Below are 15,872 nucleotides of genomic sequence, written 5' to 3' on the forward strand. Positions count from 1 at the left end.
TATAATTACAACCTATCTTTGGAAGATGTAATTACAACCTGTCAAGAGTTAGTGTTTTTGGTCAAAATATGCCCACACCACCGTCATAATACATATGAGCAGTATCATCAGTTTTACAGCAGTTGTTGGCACAGCTTCAGTGCCGTCCAGCCACTCAACATTTCTGCAACTCAGCTATCATAGTTCATGGTTTCTTCATGTGCAATGAATTCATAATTACAATATTGCCACTTGGGCCAGTGTTTCCCTCACATTTTCACTTGAAGGCAGCACTGGCCCATATGTCTGCTGGTGTCGAGAGGCTTTTCTTACCTGCTTGAAATTCACATCAGCTGCCCAATCCAACTGTCAAAGCCTCAATGTTTTAATGTTTTTTTTAACCAGAGCTGGTACCCGTATCAGTGAAGAGTAGTTAGTTGCTACTGTCTCCACTTTTTCAGTTCTCTAAAATTGCCGGAGTTTTCCACCTAAATGTTGTTTCAGAGGCGGTTCCACCATCTGTGTAGCCAAACCCTTATCTTCTATTGCTTCTATGCCATAGAGCTCCAACAAACCAGTGAGGCACATTGTTTGACTAGGTGAGATGTTCCTTCATCACAATGACCATGGGCTCTATAGTTTATATCGAGTTGCTCCCACATACAACGTCCTGCTGTTGTAAATACACACTAGATCACTATATCCTCCGCTGAAAAATAGGCCCCAGCAAACAGCCTACACTATTTCCTCCTGTTAGTAACGTTTGCAAAATCTGTCCAACTGTTGAATGCAATTATTTAGTTTTCTTTCAAAATAAAAGTACACATTTGGCAGGCATTTTTAAAGAGGTCCATCCAGTACAGTAGGAACGAATAAGCTAGGGTTGTTGTTGTTGAGGTGTGTGGAAGTTGGTCAGGGTGCAGTGAGTTGTTGTGGCTATGGATTTAGCTAGTTTCCACTGTTCCTAACTTGTGAGTGCAGCTAGGTACCATTGAAACCCCCCCCCCCCCCGTTTATGGTGCCCCTGGGGGTGGGTATGGAGAGTTATTGGAAGGAAGGTGAGAAAAAGGAAGGGAGTAAGTGATGTTTCTTTAATCGAGGATTTGAGCAAGTCACTGCTTTTGACAGTGACCTCTGATGCTCAGCCCTGGTAGACATCAGAGTGACGCACACACTGAAAACCACTGACACACGGAGTAGATGAACAAGAGAGAAAAAATACACTTACAGAGGTGATCCCAGTCATTCATGTATTTCTGGACATGTTTAATCTCATAATTCTTTCCATAAAGTTGACCATAATAATAATAATATTACTGCTGTATTCAGATTTCACTGCTTTTTTTGCTCCTCTGTTGCTAAACTGGAAGAGAAAAGTATTAATATTGAGAAGGTCATGGGGTTCGATTCCCACCACGACTACCCATGCTAAAAGTGTGTTTATCAAAATTCTTTGCTCGCACTTGGATTAAAGCCTCAAGTGACAGACACGGCTCTTTTTCGTGGAGAATTACCAACAGAAGCACACAGAACCACTACACGCTGCCTCATCTCTGTTTGCCATGGTTGGACAGTGCTATCTCCCACGTGGCTCAGTCCGTGTGTTTTAGAATCTATCCAGTCTGGACTACTGTAGGTCAAAGCTGAGTCGCACCGGCAAATACTGTATGAGGAAGAATAACAAAATTCTGTGGCCTGTCTGGTCTGTTTTCTGACACTAATGCTGATTCTGCACGGGGTATGCTCATTATTTCCAAAATCCTGCTGTCTGCTGGTTTGGTTAGTCACTATAAATTCAAACCACCCCATAACACAGCTAACCTAAGCCAGGCTGAACTCAGCTGGTGAAGAGAAGGATTATTTCCATTGTACCTCTCTTTCTTCTTTTTTAGTCATCTGATGATCTTGCGCTGATGATCTTTTGCCTCTTTCATTCCTTTATTTGATTTATTTATTCATTTATTCTTTTTCGAATCCATATCCTCTTTCTCAGTCTTCACTATGTTCATTATCCGTGTAGGTTTCTCTACAGGTTGCTTTACCATAATACCAAAAATTGGATTTGTGCGAGCAAGGCACCTTAAACTGTGCGGGGTTTTCATTCACTTTGAATTCAGCCATGTCATCATGCAAATTGAAAATGCAATCCTTTCGCTAGGTTTCTATTAGATAAGTTTTTCATGCTTAAAGTTGCATGGTCTTTACTATTGTTGTGGAACAAACCTGGCAGCCATGATATGTAATATCACCTGTTGCAACATGTACAGTAAATACTCATTTTCATATTTGGCGTGTAGTACTGTACTGTAATTATTGCTTGTGTTTTATTTTTGCTGTGGTTCTTATATCTCAACCACTGCCATCTTTATGTTGCGAAAATCAAACCTCCCTGCACTGTGACTATTGTTTAATCCACAAATGCAATGCTGGCTGCAGACACAAGCCTGTCCAAATTTGTCATACGTCACACTCCTCACACTCACTTTTATCTGGTCGCAGTCGCAGTCGAAGACAATTGCCTCTGAGGTTCGAGCCGTGATTACTCAAGTATTAGAAGCTGACACTGAGTTTACTTCAAAAGACACCGGCTTTTAAAATAATCTTCCCCTCTGAACCGCCGGATAGCTTTCATTTATAGCAAAAGTGTTGGGGTAAATGAAATGGTCAACTGTCATTTGAACTGACTGCTCGCTCCACAGTTTATCAGCCATGTGGTGATTCTAAGACTCTACATACAGCAGGTTTGTGAAGCTTTGGATTTCTCCACATGTTGAAGTGGTCTGCTCGAATTTGGAGGGTGTTTTCTTTCATTGGTGCCTTTCCAAAAGAAAGAATAATAGCAGAAATGTAACGAATAGATTAAACTGTGTGTTTATCTGCTCTAACATGAGCCGCTAACCTGAGCATGCCTGGCTAAATAGTTACGTACGGTGGTAACCTAGCAATGGGTCAATGGGCAGTGATAAAATCATGTCAACAAAATGAATGTCAACTCAAAGACGATGGTTTGTAAACTGAGTGTTGAGTTTATCGCGTATTTCATCTCTAAAATGACCCACATTGCAAGAAGCACATGACATTTACTAACTGCAACATAAAAGAGACGGTGACATTGTGTTGCCATTGTTTTAAAGCCACATGAAATGTTAACATGAATCACTGAATCACTGAACTATGAATATGAACAGAAATTAAGGTATGGCCATATGTGATTTACAGTTTATTAAATCAAATTGCAAATACAGATGTGAAATCATTTCAATTATTCAAAAATGGAACAATATTATTTATGATAAATAATAAATAATATAAATGAAATTGGAATACATTAGAACAAAGATTGTGTTGCTTCTGGACCATCTGTGCTCTGAATTTGCCATGTCAGCACAGTTAGTCTGATCTCAGCTATCACCGGTTATGGCTGAATCTGACCTCAAGTCAGCCTTAAAGGTGCACGTTGTGACCCAAACATCAGTTCAGTCCCCCTCTCCTCCTCCTCCTCCTCCTCCTCCTCCTCGCAGGCTTTTAGAGTTCGACCTCACCATAAGGAGAGAGGCTTTTTCCAGCTGTCGCCAATGTTTTCTACACATGCCTCCTTGCTCCCTGTGTCCTCCTTCTTCATCTGCTCTGTACTCCACACTGCTCCACGCCTCCTCTCCTGTCGCTCCCTCTTTTCCCTTCTCTTCTCTTTCACAGCTTTTGGTAGAGTCATTTACGAGACATGGACCTCCCTCTGTCTCTAAGATTCACACATATTTACTTCTCTCCCTGTTCTCTGCCCCTCTTATTGCCTCTCTCGTTGTTATTTTTTAATTCAGTACTCTGGGAGACAATTCCAGCGAATCCATCTAATGTTTCATACATGTTTATGTTCTCTTTGTCTTCCTTAAAAGGTTTTTAAAAGGAGTTTATTCTGATTGTGAGGCAAAGAGATGTTGCTGCTGTCTGTGACGATTGTCTTCTCTTTGTGTGTTTGTCCAGGATTTTGAGGGAGCATTTAGGGGAGAAGGAGGTGCAGCTATCCTTAACGTTTGATGCTGTGGAGGAGGCCGACTTGGCCAACTACACCTGTTATGTGGAGAACCACATAGGGAGGCGCAGCGGGAGTGCTATACTGCAGAAGAAAGGTAGATAACTCTCTCTTTCTCTTTCCCTCCCTTCCTCCCATTGTAGTGAGAAGGTATCAAAGAAGTGCCTCAAATGTAGAGAAAACCCGCCGCCATATTATCATCTCATTACAATAAATCTGGGTGACTGACTGATAAAATGTAACAATCCCAAACAGCTGGTTCAAATTTGTTGTTTTGTCTGTACTACTAGAAACCAAAAACAAGCTTTACAAAGAAGGAGAGCGGATGTTAGATGGGGCCTAGAGAGGATCCCTGTGGCATAGCTGCTTTCTGCTGCAAAAGAGGATAAACTTACATTACATAAGAGCAAATTCTTTTGGGAAGATCAAAGATACTTCAGTGAGGTTGTCAGTTATAGTATCTATTGTGTGCAGCTTTTGTGATACCCTTTGAAGCCATGTTGACTCTTGAATGAAAACCTAACAAACTCAAAATAGAACTGATGTACTGATGTGAAAGAGCTTAATTATTTAATTTATGAATGAATTCTTCAAGGAATGTTAGAAATGATGGGGAATACACTTTTGCTTTCTTTCACAAGCATATTGAAACAACTGTCATGTCTATGCACAAAGTATGGAGCTAGATCATCTTAGCTTAGCATAAAAACCGGAAACAGCTAGCCTGGCTCCCTCCAACATTCAAAGATTTGCATACAAACACCTAAAGTTCACTCATTAGCACACTGTAAAAGTAAAAACAATACACGTCACTAGACAGAACTACATTTCTGTTTGTGTGCGCACAAACAAACAAGTTACAACGTGTAACTTCGTGAATAACTCCATACTTAGTGCTAAGACATGAGAGTGGTATCAGTCTTTTCATCTCTCTTGGCAAGAAAGCATATACGTGTATTTCCCAAGATGTCAAACTTTTCCTCTTAGCAGGTTGAACATTAACTAAGGGAATACTCATTTCTATTCGCAGATAATTTACTGTCAAATAGACAAGTAAACAAGTAGTCAAGTTCTGGATTGAAAGCTTCTGCAGCATATTGTCCCAAAAGCAGTGCTTTATTTTGTACCCTGACGTGCTAAATATAAAATCGTATCTGCTCTACTTACCTGGGACATTTTCCATTTCCCTTTATGATTCTGTTAACAAGGAATACCCCTCCAGCTCAGGAGCTGATGCTACGTTTATGGCCCAGTAAATATTTGTGGATGTGAACAGCTTCCAAGATAATTAAGACTTTAAATGTGGGCTGTCATCAAGAAAATTCTCTTCCAAAGCTTGACTTCAAACATTTGGGTAGCTGCTCAGCGGACTGAAAGAAAATAGTACCTGATATAAAGACTCTCAGACAGACCAGGAGAAAAGATGTTACAGTACTGGACACTCTGTTTGACTGACATGTGATCTCCATATTCAGCTGAAAAATGCATGAGGGCACAGCTCCCTTTGTAAAACATTTGCAGCAGTCCTGCGGTATCTCGCCTTCCATCTGATGAGCAGAGAGAACGGGCCTGGTTGAGTCAGAGGCCACAACCCAGAGAGAGACAGGGAAACCCAGTGAAACAAAGAGAAACCGAATAGCCAAACGGCGCCAGAGGAGGAGATGAATTGTCTCTGTTACCTCAACCCTCGGTGGAAAAGGCAGCCGTCTGAACGCCTGCTGTATGAAATAAATGTATGTAACGCAGAAAAGCAGGGACAGGGAGAATTGGGGGAATGTGGAAAGAGATAAACAGGCACAGAAACGGCGGGAGACAGAACGAGGCAAGAAAATGGAGAACAAGGGAGAAATAATGGATGCAGACCGAGAGATAAAGACGGCGAAGGTGAGGGGCGTACGAGAAAATTGGGAGAGACGAAGTGAAAAGAAAGAAAAGGAAAAGACGAAGAGAGAGGAGGACTAAAAACGGGTCTTTCTCTCTCCCCGTATGACTCTTGCTGAATGCCTTGGGTGTCAAATCTATCTTACTATACTTAACTAGCACCCTAGGGACTCGCACACACATACAGGATCGCATAGACACACACCTCCAGAGGGGGGTCAGGATGGGAAAAGCAGGGTCGTCATTACTTCACAGTGTAATTACCTGGATGAATGCAGGAAGCGGTGTTTCTGTGTGTATGCGTGTGTGTTTGTGTACAAAGATTTACACCAAAGCAACAGGCAGCATTATGTGTGTGTGTGACGCACACACACAAACACACACACTCCCCTCACGGGAGGCATTAAGTTTAATGGGATTGTCTAAAGGCATGGTTCATGTTTGTGCGTGTATGTGTTTATGTGCGTCTCATGCAGGTTTCCTTTATACTCCAAATGAAGTCGGCTGCTCTGAAAGTCATCACACTCTTGTCCTCCTTCTCCTTTCTGTCTATTTATCCCTTATTTGTATTTTCCCTCGTCTCTCTTCCCCTCCCGTTTTCTCAATTTCAGCAATATAGCAACAGTTAGATATCTGAGTATTGGCACAAAGCACGTATAATACAGTCTGCTCCTGGTTTGCAGCCCCACATCTCAGTTGTCCCAAAGCTTAAAACTCCTCCTTGTCTGCTTCTCTTTATCTACATCTCCTGCTCTGTGATCAGCGTTTAAAGGAAATAATAGGAGGAGATAATAGCTTTAACCTGGAAAAGAGTCCCCATTCAGTGTAACTCACCACCTACAGTGCAGTTTCAGTGCCATTATTCTGTCTGCCTAAGAAGTCATTTTAGCTAATTAGTGAGCACCTTGGTTTTCTTCTTTGAGTGTATTTTCAGATGCTGCAGAGGATTCATTATGACTAAAACTCCACTGCCCTTGCATGAGTTTGAGGTGAAGTGTGAGGATATTTTCAAATGTATTGAAAAGGTTGAGCCATACATGACACTGTCTGCTCTTTTAAAAATGTGTACATTTTTGGATCAGCCAACTTGGAGCAGAAACCGGTGCGTCAACAGACAGTTAGGACAGGTTCCAAGCAAGTCTTCATCACAGTAAGAAGAGGCAATAGCATATCTACATTTTTCTCATCAGTACAGGACATTCATTTAAATAATAATAATTGAAAAGCGTGGTATACTGTCTTACTTTGGCTTGTGGCCAACCATCACTCATTGCAGTACACGCATATCTGCACGAATCAATGTTTATATATTAACAGTGGGTCCAATGTCTCACCTGTGGTGGTGAACCTACAGAGAATTATCACACAACAACCCTGCTGTACGTAGCATGTGATGTGGCATCTTTCAGCTCATTGTTTTGGTTTAATGGTGTTGCTGCCATAAGGTGGCCCATAAAAAGCAATTCATGCTGCTTTAAAGCATCCAAAAGGAGCACAGGAGACACTTTTGTTTGTTCCTGTGTGTTCTCACCACTTCAAAGTTGACAACAAATTCACTAACAAACTTTTAAATGTGTGGTGTAGGCTAGAGGCAGTGCATTTATTAACGTAGAAATATTAGGCTGAACAGAGTACACGACATCACTTGTGTCACTGACTGAATCAGTAGCTTTCAGCAGTGGAGCTCCCCCTCACTGTTGACTGAAAGCACTGTTGTCAGCACCAGTCGTGATACACAGATGTTCCTTTCTGGTTAAAAGCTCATTGAAAGACCACAAAAGTCACAGTCTGCGAATTGAACCAAATAAACAGTGCTCACATGGGCCTAGTTTTGTACTGAGATGAAGAAAGCCATTGAATCAGCAGCAGACTGAACTAGAAACGAACTAACTACACAGTCAGAGACTATTAACCTTAGAATTGAACTGAACAAAACCATTCAAATGAGCAAAGGCATTTGTAATTTCCACCTCTAGCGTAGGCTACGTTTTTTGGGGTTTTTTTAAAGTTCACCAACCAGGCTAACTAGCTAGCAGACTGCTCCAGCGCCTGAAGCCTTGAAGCTAATAGGGTCACGTTCGGACGCCTGAACACAACATGACAGCCTAAACAAAGCACAAGTTATCCTAAGTTAGCACAAGTTATCAAAGCTTGATTTCATGCACTGTGTGTGTGATTGAATTAGGGTGTGCTTTCACCCTGCAATGACCCAAGGTAATGGGGCTGATGCATCTATGTTGCATGCATGCACTCACACAGACACACACACCTACAGTACACACACATCCACTTATTGTAACTGACAGAGCAGAAAGAGCTGCCTTCAGCCACCATGACGAGAGTCTTACTAGAAAGAGAAATGGAGGGAGAGAGACAGACGGAACGAGCTGACAGGAGAGAGGGGGGAATGGGAGGAAATGACGGACGGACGGACGGGCGGGAACTCTGGAAAGACGTGGTTTCTCTGACGTCACTCATTCCCTTTGACCCCGTTTACACTCGGATAGCTATCGCATGTCAAAAAAAGCCGAGTGCAAAAGCATCCAAGAAGCGTTAAAGAAGGATTGATCACTGTGCTTTCTCAAACCACCTCAGGGGAGAGGGTTGAAGATGCATGTTGAAAAGGTGTAAATGCATCAGTCTCTCTAAGGCGCGTACATTATCTTTATCCCTCCCGAGTATAACTGTGTCAGTTAGCGGTCTGTACAAATAACCGCTCGCAGGGTGCGTCCCCTGTGATAACGACAGCTGACGTCGTGCTGAAATGACACTGAATTAAGCTGTTGCTCTCCCCTCATCTCACATTTAAAGCGACCACGGCAGACACTTGTCAATAACATCTGCCGTCGCGTCACGTAGCCTAGTGTAAGTGCATTCCCTTGGCAACCGCGGCCGTCTTTTCCTAAATCCTTATGAATTCTCCGCCACATCTTTCCTTGACCTCGTGGCGCTTTTCCGTCGAGGTCTCAAGGAAAAGTGTTTAGGAAAAGACATGGAACGTCATTTTTTGGAAGAAACAAGACAGATGGAATCAGACCGTGATCTGGCCGACAGAGAAGTGGGTGTGTGTCCGAAAGTGTTTTAAATCTCGTCCAGATTTTATCCAGTTACTACACACTTGAAATTTGAAAGTGTGAATGGGGCCATTGAGTGATAATATCTGCTCAATGTTGCATCTCCAGCACAAAGTCCCACTTTTCCCCCAAAAATACTCACTTTTAACATAAGGGCCATTTACTAGCCTTTCTGGGGCTTTCAATCAAATCACAAGGTTTCGATCGGCAGAAAGAGTTTGCCCAGTTGTCATGGAATTGTAGATGTTCAAAGTTCTTTATTAAAGGCCCTGCACACTTGCACAGGTGTTTTGGTCGTTGTTGAGGTTGGGTGGAGTCATGCTGGGATTGTGTGAGGTCGCCAACCTTCATGAACAGTGACTGAATAGCAAAGACAAAGGTGAGAGTTGTCCCGCCCTAACAGGAGAAACAAAACTAACTAGGAGAGTGGGGGAGATGCCATTCAACCTCAGTCTCTCTGAGAAAGTTCTCATAGCTGAGAGCGCCTGTGTGGGTGTAGCACGGATGTGTCGCAAAGACTTCTTGTCGATGTTGGTTTAAAAGCTGACTTGATCCTGAGAATATCATTTAGAATCGATGTTGACTGGAGTTTGGAGAGAGATTGAGAACTGGAGGTTTTCCTAGTTACTTTTTTTCTTCAGCTTCTAGTAACCTTAAAAGAAACTGCATCTTAAGGCATGTCGGCATCTCGTGGTGGTTCCAAATTGAGAGATGAGACAAATGGTACATTGGGAGACAAGCTTTAAGGCTATTTTTATTTCATAATCATCATTAATGTTGACAAATTGCTTTGGCAACAGATGCTAAATGCACGTCTTATAAAGCCAGGGGAAGAAAAAAAGAAAAAGAAAGGACAAAAAGAGAGTAAAGGCTGCGGGGATTCAACAAGGTGGCAACAGTGTCACTGTGTTTGGTTGGGAAGAGAGACAAAGAGCATGACAGGGAGAAAAGTTCTAAAAAAAAAAAAAATATCTCATTGAAAATTCTTTTATCACATTCTTCCCCACACATGCAGACACCACCACCACCACCACCACCACCACCACCACCATTACTGTTGACTACCCTTTTTATGCCTAAGAAGTAAAAAGCATACTTAAAATTCAACGTTCAAATTCTGCTCCCATTTTCCTGTGCACTGATGTCAGGAGACGGCGGCAAGTGAGTCATTACTAATGGAAAATATCTGAGAAAGATAGATGGGGGAGGGGGGGTGATAGAGTGAGGGGGGAGAACAGAGAGAGGAACACGGGGGAAGGAGGGAAGGCTGGATGGAGGCAAGGAGGGATGACGATAGAAGTGGAGCTTTCCAAATGTGTTTCATTACTAATGGAAGCTATCTGAGTTCCCCTCACTGTAGAGCAAATATTTGGAAATTAGTTCAATTTAACTATTTTTCTTCCCCCCTCGGACCAGCTCTCCATCTCTCCCTCCCCCACTCTGTCGCTGTCCCTCCTCTTTCCACTCTATAGAGTCTCTGTGTTTAAGTAAAGGTGGTGCAGCAGCTCAGCGTAGAGTTGGAGAGACGTCTACTGGTGAAATGTGGTAACTTCAGACAGACTATTTACACTGGTGATAAATGAAAAGATAGGTGCATCGTGGGAGATTATTTCAAAGAAAAAAGCATATTAACTCATTTCAAGCTTATCTTCCAGAAGGACCTGTATTTTAACGTTTGTCCTTGAAATGTCACTAACTTTGACACTACAACCAGAAAAAGGAGGATTCTCAGCCAAAGAAGTGCAACATTTATGGTGTATACTATATCATTTATTATATGGCACAGCACAAAGAAAAATAAAATACGATCACATCTAAAATCTAAATGTATCAATAAAGGGGGAAAAATCACATAATTATACATTTTGACAATGAAATGAACACAGGGTACATACATATGTCTATCGCTAATAACAAGTATAGCATACTAAACAACTGCGAGAAACAATAAGAGACATGAACACAGAGTTGTTTAAGCATTTTACAGTATCGCAAATGTCCAATGTCGAAGCTTTTTCCCACAGTGCCATACAGAACCTAGAGAAAGGAAAATATTGAATAAATATATTTTACTCCACTACATTGATTTGACATCTCTGGCTGGATACTTTACATGTTTGGATTTCACATGCAAAACAAAATATATTGCATTGTTGTAGATTAAACTACCCAACAGTATATAAAGTAGTTCAAATGAGCTGCTTGCATTTTAATGCATCAGTCATAACAGTTAAATAATAATAATACATAATAAGGTAACACTGACAGAGGTCAATCTGCTTCATGTATGACTACTTCTGCTTTTGATACTTTATACTTTTACTTAAAAGTTTGAATGCGGGACTGGAATATTTTTACATTGTCATATTGCTTACGGAGAGGATCTCAATCAATTCTTCTACCACTGCCTGTGTAAGGATTTTTCTCAAATGAACCATTTCTGGTATTATACAATAGAACCCTTTAAATATTGTAGTTACTATAATGTGTACAGTAGCTTGTTATTCAAATTCAGCTAATTATTGTAAGCCTTAATGACCTCTGAGTGTTGCTATTACACACTATCACCAAACTGGCAAGAGGACAAAGAAACTAACGATTCAACCCATCAAACAAGGTTCTTCAAGTCTGACAATTTAAATGTTCAAGATTCTGAATTTATCCAGAGAGATACAGCGAATCCAAAAAACTCAGACTGTAATTGCAGTATAGCTCTGACTCTTTATCTCTGTCTGTATGCATCTCCACTTGACTGATGTGATATTAGTCTGAAACTTAAATAGTGGATTATAAAAGCCAAGCAAAAATAGATGATAGCAGATTGTGTGATAATTACATCTGACACCAGACCAGTAGGTGGCGCTGTGCTCCCAAGTGGCAACAAAAACCTGCTGACACTCGTACTGTAGGTCTGACCTCAGGCTCAGTGGGAGCACAGTGGAGATCAGGCAAAATCATATATTAACATTCTAATAATGTTTGGGGGGGTTTTAAACTAATTTTAATAATTCATTTTTTATATTTTTTAACAATTTCACTTGTAAAAAAAAAAAGTAAAAAGTTACAAAGGTTTAAAACATTTCAGGGCTGCAATGAGGCAAATAAAATCAGACAATTAAAATTATGCAAAAATAAAAATACTATAAGATAAAAACAATAACAGTAATAATAATGTTGGAAATAAAAGGATGTGCTAGCAATCATAAAAAGCTTTTTCTTTTTCACCTCATGCTGCATCGATAGTCAGACAGGATTGTGGACGTGCTGTACATGAAATTAAAAAGCACTCTGAAATTAAATGAATACTCCTCATCGCACAGCACAAGTTCATGCTCTACAACAATGTGTTGTGTGCCTGCCATGACTTGGAAAATCAATAAACACCGGTTTTAAAATGAAGTGGTTCCAGAAGTCATAGGGACGAGATGAGCTGGCAAGTGTCTATGGGTGTGTGTGTGTGTGTGTGTGCGTGTGTGTGTGTGTGTGTGTGTGTGTGTGTGTCTGTGAGTGAAATAGTAATAGATCATATTTCCCATGGTGTCACTCACCAGCCATGTTCCATTAATCTCCCATACACTCATATTGCCTATGATAGCACTATCATTCATTCACACGCACACCACGCACACAATCTGAGATCGTGTGTGTGTGTGTGTGTGTGTGTGTGTCTAACATGCTGACGTGAGGTCATCTGTCTCTCTCAGTCAAGGCAACACACTTCGTGTTGAGACTTTGTGTGTTTAGCCAATTTATAATCTGCAGGTTTGTAAAACACAGAATTGCACAAGTGCTTCCTCTGTTTTTGTCATTTCTACTTCAATGACCTGAACTCGCATAACAAGCTCAGTACCAGACACTTTCATCGTGAGCCACCATCAATACATTTCAACATCCAGACCACACAAACCAGAAGTTATGCAAACGACGAGACTTGCAGTGACACCAGACCCGTCTACAGCTGTCTCATTGAAGGCGTGGGAGTTCAGTTTAGGGAAGCAGCTGTGTGTCGCTCTTTGCTGGAGGTGAGACATGTAGTTTGAAAACATTTAAAAAAATGTTTGTGTGTGTGGCTTGTCGAAGTATGTTTGTGAGTGCAGACAGAACTGGCTCATTGCTGCCTCCTGTGGCTCAAGGACGAAAAACACACCCCATCTGTGGTTGTCGGCAAATAGTGTTGCAGGGATGACATATTTTTTCCATTGGATTTTGGATTATTGCAGAAAACAAGCTCTGTGGCCAACAAAAGTTTATGATACTTCAACGTTTTGTTCAGCGAGATAATCTCCACAAATCAACACCTTTTATGATTTTTACACCACGGTCGCATTACTTCAACGTCACCACCACTAAGCTTCCAGCTTGTAAGAGAATATAGATAGATACAGATAGATATACAGTAAACACAACGAGGCAGTAAAGGCGGACTAGTGAGTAGATGACTTTTTGTGTTCGGCATTAAGACGCTAATGTCCACGACAGCCTCTGTTGTTTCATTTAGCCGCTTGTTAGCAACCGCCTTTTTTAAGACACGTAAAAAACTTCTAAATTCAGGAGTGGAGTATTTGCTGACGTATTTTATGTCGTAGAACAAAACGTGAACATCTCTTAAGCTTGCGTTAACCACAGACCTTATTTCAGGCATCTAACCAAAAACACATTTAAGAAACCCCATTGACTTTGAGACGAGGGAAGTTTAAAATACTAACTCATTTCTGGGTTTCAGGACTCATTCCTGCAGCACTCTATACAAGAGTGGGCTGTTTTTTCACCCGACCAGCGGCAGGTGGCAACAACGAGCCCATTTTGGCTTGCCGTGCCACAATGAGTTGAAGACAGCGTAAAATTCTTAAAAAAGTTTATTTCACAAGCAAGGGTTTTGCTGCTACAGCCTTACTTGGTCTGGTATGGCCAGTAGCTTATGGTAGCTAAAGTTAGCTAATGTTTATGAGCTAGAAGATAAATATTGCATAGTAACTGACCTCACTGAGTCCGTTTGATGACTTTATGACCCCACCTGTCGTGTCGTTCTTACGCCTGACAAGTCTGCCTACTTTACATACGTATCCAGCAGAAACAGAGCAACATGAGTATCTCAAATGTCCCCTCTTTAATAAGTCCTCTAGTCACCTGTGTTTTAGCTCTGGATTGGTCTTCCAATTTTACACTAAAACATCTGGCTTCCTTTGGCTTCGCTAAATATTCGACTTTGACTTTGGCTCAACCATATGGGCCCATGAACCAAAGCAGTGAATGAGCTGCGGAGTGGTCTGTTAATTCATACTTGAACTGGCACTTCTAACGACGTCCTAATGTGTAGGGAGGTGTCGGCCAACTATGTGCACACGTTCTGGACGTGTATATATAACGCTCAGGGATGTGGTTAATATTGACTCGCCTGGGGGCCCCAGGGTGGCACTTCTCGTGTGGAGTGATACCAGACGGTATTGAAGGACGGGCACTTACTTACCTTCTTCAGAATCCTTTTGCCGCAGCTATCGAATGTATCACTATTTGTTGGATAGATCCAGATCCTACTCAAGCGATCTGCTTACAAAAACTACCTTTTGAAACTGAATTGTATCGTATGATTCCAGATAATTACTGAACCGCTGTGTTTTTGTATACTAGCTGTTTTTACTGTAATTAATTTAGTATTTTCATTATTTTATTACCATTAATAATCTTACTTTTACTTTCCTTGAACATGAAATGCAAGTAGGTTATGTGAGTGGGATGTGATGGAGGGCAGTGGGAAGATGTGGGATGGTTGGAGAGTGAGAGTTTGTATATTTTAATGTGTGATCCTGAATTTGAAAATAAAACAAGTTAAAAAAACAGAATGCTGCCGAACGGAGCTTTAATTAAATGTTTAACTGGGATATTCAGTCAATCTCTGACCTCCCTGTAGAAAAGTGAATTTCTACATGAGCAAATGAAGCCATCAAACATTAATAATTAGCTCAGTGTGTTTTCTTGGCAGGGATATTAGACAGACTGTTAACAAAGCTTCTTGAACAGCTTAAAAGAAAAAAAGCCGTATCTGTTTGTCTGAATGTTTATTTGTGTGAGTGAATGAGTTTCAGTTTTCATTTTTGAGTCCAAATGTTGTAGATTGACTTCATACACTCAGACGTGAAGAAAGAAAACTAGTACAGGGTTCAAAGTCTGACATTTTTGTTTGCACGTCACCGTCAGTGAGCCTTTGAACAGAAACTGATACAAATCTCATTGATTCCTTCCCTACTCCTCCCCGTGCTGTATCTCTCTGACTGTAGATATGTATCGTCTGGAGCTGGCTGGTGGTCTGGGGGTCATACTGTTGCTGCTGGGAGTCCTGACAGCCCTTTATAAGTGTTACAACCTGGAGATCATGCTCTGCTACAGGAGACACTTTGGGAGCGATGAAACTGAAGATGGTAAGCTTATTAATTGCTCACTTTGCACACTTTGCACATCATATAACAGCAGTGTCCAGACAGGAAACAGAATCAGAGCTTATGTCAACATACATAGTTGAACCAGGACTGGCAGAGCGACCAACTACAAACATGGAAGACAGCAGTGAGAGGACAGTGGAGGGCATGTAGCTGAATTTCCATGTTGCCAACTTGTTGCTGTACTCACAATTGTTGGACATTAAGTGCTGTGCACACACACTCAGCCTTAATAACAAGTGTGTGTGAGTGAAAAGCCCTTGGTAAGTTGTGATGGAAACATGTTGGTGAAGCAATAAAAAGCACAAAAGATACAATTACACTCAATCAAGTCTACATTTAAGTCAAAGAAAGCAGTTAATAAGAAGCAGTACCAAAGTGAATGAACCTTTGTTTTCGCTGTTGAGTGGGTGAATTTCTCTTTTTTTCTTCTGTCATCTGTTGATGGGACAATGATGAGCTTTTTTTTCTGCG

At 41.2% G+C, this 15,872-nt stretch overlaps 1 protein-coding gene across 1 annotated transcript in view; it reads left to right on the top strand.

Annotated features, from left to right (window-relative positions):
• il1rapl2 (interleukin 1 receptor accessory protein-like 2) overlaps window positions 1-15,872 on the top strand; it is a 293,650-nt gene that overhangs the window by 268,489 nt on the left and 9,289 nt on the right. Inside the window, exons 8-9 of the mRNA XM_070913223.1 lie at window positions 3,961-4,106; window positions 15,240-15,380. Coding sequence (XP_070769324.1) covers window positions 3,961-4,106; window positions 15,240-15,380 — 287 coding nt within the window. The remainder of the gene's footprint in view (window positions 1-3,960; window positions 4,107-15,239; window positions 15,381-15,872) is intronic.

This window comes from Enoplosus armatus, chromosome 10 (genome assembly GCF_043641665.1).
Source record: "Enoplosus armatus isolate fEnoArm2 chromosome 10, fEnoArm2.hap1, whole genome shotgun sequence".
Classification (NCBI taxonomy): domain Eukaryota; kingdom Metazoa; phylum Chordata; class Actinopteri; order Centrarchiformes; family Enoplosidae; genus Enoplosus; species Enoplosus armatus.